This window comes from Gadus morhua, chromosome 4, assembly GCF_902167405.1.
Source record: "Gadus morhua chromosome 4, gadMor3.0, whole genome shotgun sequence".
Lineage (NCBI taxonomy): Eukaryota > Metazoa > Chordata > Actinopteri > Gadiformes > Gadidae > Gadus > Gadus morhua.
In genome coordinates, this window is record NC_044051.1 from 43,603,034 (window position 1) to 43,606,070 (window position 3,037).

Consider the following 3,037-nt stretch of genomic DNA (forward strand, 5'->3'; position numbering starts at 1 on the left):
CCTCTGAGCCGCTGCCGCGCTCTGCTGGTCAACATGGGTCTTCTCTTTCATTCTTTAAGATAATATTTTGCTTTTCATTTCGGTTGTCTTTTATTTCCTTTATTGATTTGTTCTTGTCGCTTCAATGTTATTTTATAAGTGTCTTTTCTATTGCTTTACTACTGAGTCACAGTGAGTAGAACCAGCAGTGTTGGTGCCTTGCTTTACCACTGAGTCACTACTGGGACTTGAACCCCCGCCCCAACCCTGCCCTGTTAGGCCCCGTCCACACGAAGCCCATTTTTTGGTGAAACCGCATAAGTCTTGTGCGTTCGACCGACCGTCCAGACGGAGCCGGCGCGTCCGGTGCTCAAAAACGCACATTTCTGAAACCGACCTTGGAGTAGGTTTCAAATCTATCCGGACCTATGCGGTTCGTTCTAGGATTCGTGTGGACGGCTGAAACACTTGATGGCATTAGCCCCACCAGCTGGGGGACGTCAGAGTTGCGTTGAATTCTTTATTTATTATTTTATTTGTATTCTTTTTGTAGCTTTAAATGAGGGCCCCTGACAAATTGAATTACTAACTTTACATTAAAAAGTATTGCTGCTCAATTTAAAAGGTTGAATCTCCTCGTGACTGAATGTTTGTATACACCGCGTGCAGGCTTGATGCGCTCCACTTTCTCTGTGGAGAACCAGCGCCTTGAATATTTACGACAGCGTTTCTAAAGCTCGATGCGGTTTTGCATTGACTCTGTCTTTACAGAGATATTCCTGAACCGCATAAAACAAAACCAGATCGTTTTCGCCCGTATCGGCTCCATGTGGACGGGGCCTAAATTATATGCTTGTCTGTGTTTTGCTCTATGAACATTTCGTTGTTTTCCTGTAACAATGAAAAATAAACTGAACTGAACTGACCTGAACCTGCTGACAGGGTCTTCACAGACAGACAGCAGGTCCTGAGACCGGTCCTCTTCGTCTCAGGACCCAGACGGAAGTTCCAGTCTGGACCAGAGGTCAGAGGTCAGGGGTCACATGTCAGAGGTCAGAGATCAAGGGTCTGATGTGAATACGATGAACGGGGAAATTAGAAACTCCTGATCTTATATCTGTGTGAGAAACAGACTGAATCTCTATTATTACAGACAGGCAGACAGACAGACAGAAAGGCAGACAGACAGACGGACAGACAGACAGAGAGACAGACAGGCAGAGAGACAGACAGACTGAGGCGTCTTTTGCTTGCAAACAGACTTTAATTTACAGGTATGAACACATGCTGAATAAAACATGTTTTCTTCTTTCACTGAGCATGTTTGAGTCCTTCTATCCTCCTCTCCCCTCTCCCCCCTAGGCGTCGGGCTGCTGCTCCTTGTTGATGAGGTTCCTGAACAGTGTGATCAGAGGCCCCTGGCCGCGCTCCTCCTCCCTCCAGCTCTTCATGAAGCCTCCGTACCGCTTGCTGGGTAGCGGGGAGCCCCAGCGGAAGTGCTTCATCTTGTAGCCGTCCTTCTTCACCTCCTCCAGCGCCTCGTTGCCCAGCTCCCTCCTCATCTCCCCGGGGAAGCCCTCGGAGGAGTCGTCAGGGCCGGGGGGGGGGGAGGAGGAGGAGGAAGAGGTGAACACCTTGATGGGGCGCCTCTTGCGGCCCACCGGTTTGCCCCAGCGGAAATGCTCCATGGAGTAGGAGCGCTTAGCCGGGCGCGCCCCCCCCCCGGGGAGGAGCAGGGAGGAGGAGAAGGAGAGGGGGGAGGAGGGGGAGCGCGAGAAGGGTGGGCTGGAGTCGGGCTCCGGCAGGAGGAGGGGCTGCAGGTGGGCGTCGCCCGGGAAGAGGGGCGTCTCCTCTGTCAGGTCGGACCGACACAGCTGGATACATTCCTAGGGGAGGAGAGGAGAGGAGGAGAGGAGGAGAAGAGGGGAGGAGAGGAGGAGGAGGGAGGAGAGGAGGAGGAGGGAGGAGAGGAGAGGAGGGGAGGAGAGGAGAGGAGGAGAGGAGGAGAGGAGAGGGGAGGAGAGGAGGAGGAGGGAGGAGAGGAGAGGAGAGGAGGAGGAGGGAGGAGAGGAGGAGAGGAGAGGAGGAGGAGGAGGAGAGGAGAAGAGGAGGAGGAGGGAGGAGAGGAGAGGAGGAGAAGAGGGGAGGAGAGGAGAGGAGGGAGGAGAGGAGGAGAAGAGGGGAGGAGAGGAGGAGGAGGGAGGAGGAGAGGAGGAGGAGGAGAGGAGGAGAGGAGGAGAAGAGGGGAGGAGAGGAGGGGAGGAGAGGAGGAGGAGGGAGGAGAGGAGGGGAGGAGGAGAGGAGGAGGAGGGAGGAGAGGAGGAGGGGAGGAGAGGAGGAGGAGGAGAGGAGGAGAGGAGGAGGAGGGAGGAGAGGAGGAGGGGAGGAGAGGAGGAGGAGGAGAGGAGGGGAGGAGAGGAGGAGAGGAGGGGAGAGGAGGAGAGGGGAGGAGGGAGGAGAGGAGGAGGAGGGAGGAGGAGAGGAGGAGGAGAGGAGAAGAGGAGGAGGAGGGAGGAGAGGAGGGGAGGAGAGGAGGAGGAGGAAGAGGGGGGAGGAGAGAGGGAGGAGAGGAGGAGAGGAGAGGGGAGGAGAGAGGAGAGGAGGAAGAGGGGGGAGAGGAGGAGGAGAGGGGAGGAGAGAGGGGAGAGGAGGAGAGGGAGGAGGAGGAGAGGAGAGGAGGAGAGAGGTGAGGAGAGAAGGGGAGGAGAGGAGGAGGAGGAGAGGAGGAGAGAGGAGGAGGAGGGGAGGAGGAGAGAGGAGGAGGAGGGGAGGAGGAGGAGGAGGGGAGGAGGAGATTAGTAGTGTTACAAAGCTTCTTATTTTATCATTATTTTATATGTGTGTGTGTGTGTGTGTTTGTGAGTGTGTGTGTGTGTGTGTGTGTGTGTCGGTTTGTTTTACCAGTATATTGCTCTCTGAAGACACGTCTTTACAGGAGGGTTGTTCCCAGCATTGACTGACAGTTCCTCTGGCCACACCCACCACTGCCACAACCAATAACCATGCAGGACACATGTTGCTCTCTGCCAATCAGAATCCAACACACATTTTCTTATGA

The 3,037-nt window shown here is 54.9% G+C and overlaps 1 protein-coding gene across 1 annotated transcript; it reads right to left on the reverse strand.

The window, feature by feature from the left end:
- Window positions 1-1,223: 1,223 nt before the first annotated feature.
- On the reverse strand, window positions 1,224-3,037 carry pomca (proopiomelanocortin a). Its single transcript, XM_030353823.1, has 2 exons — window positions 2,881-3,037; window positions 1,224-1,865 (listed from the first exon to the last, which is right to left on the reverse strand). The coding sequence occupies exons 1-2, from the start codon at window positions 2,992-2,994 to the stop codon at window positions 1,338-1,340; spliced, it is 642 nt and encodes a 213-aa protein (XP_030209683.1). The 5' UTR covers window positions 2,995-3,037; the 3' UTR covers window positions 1,224-1,337.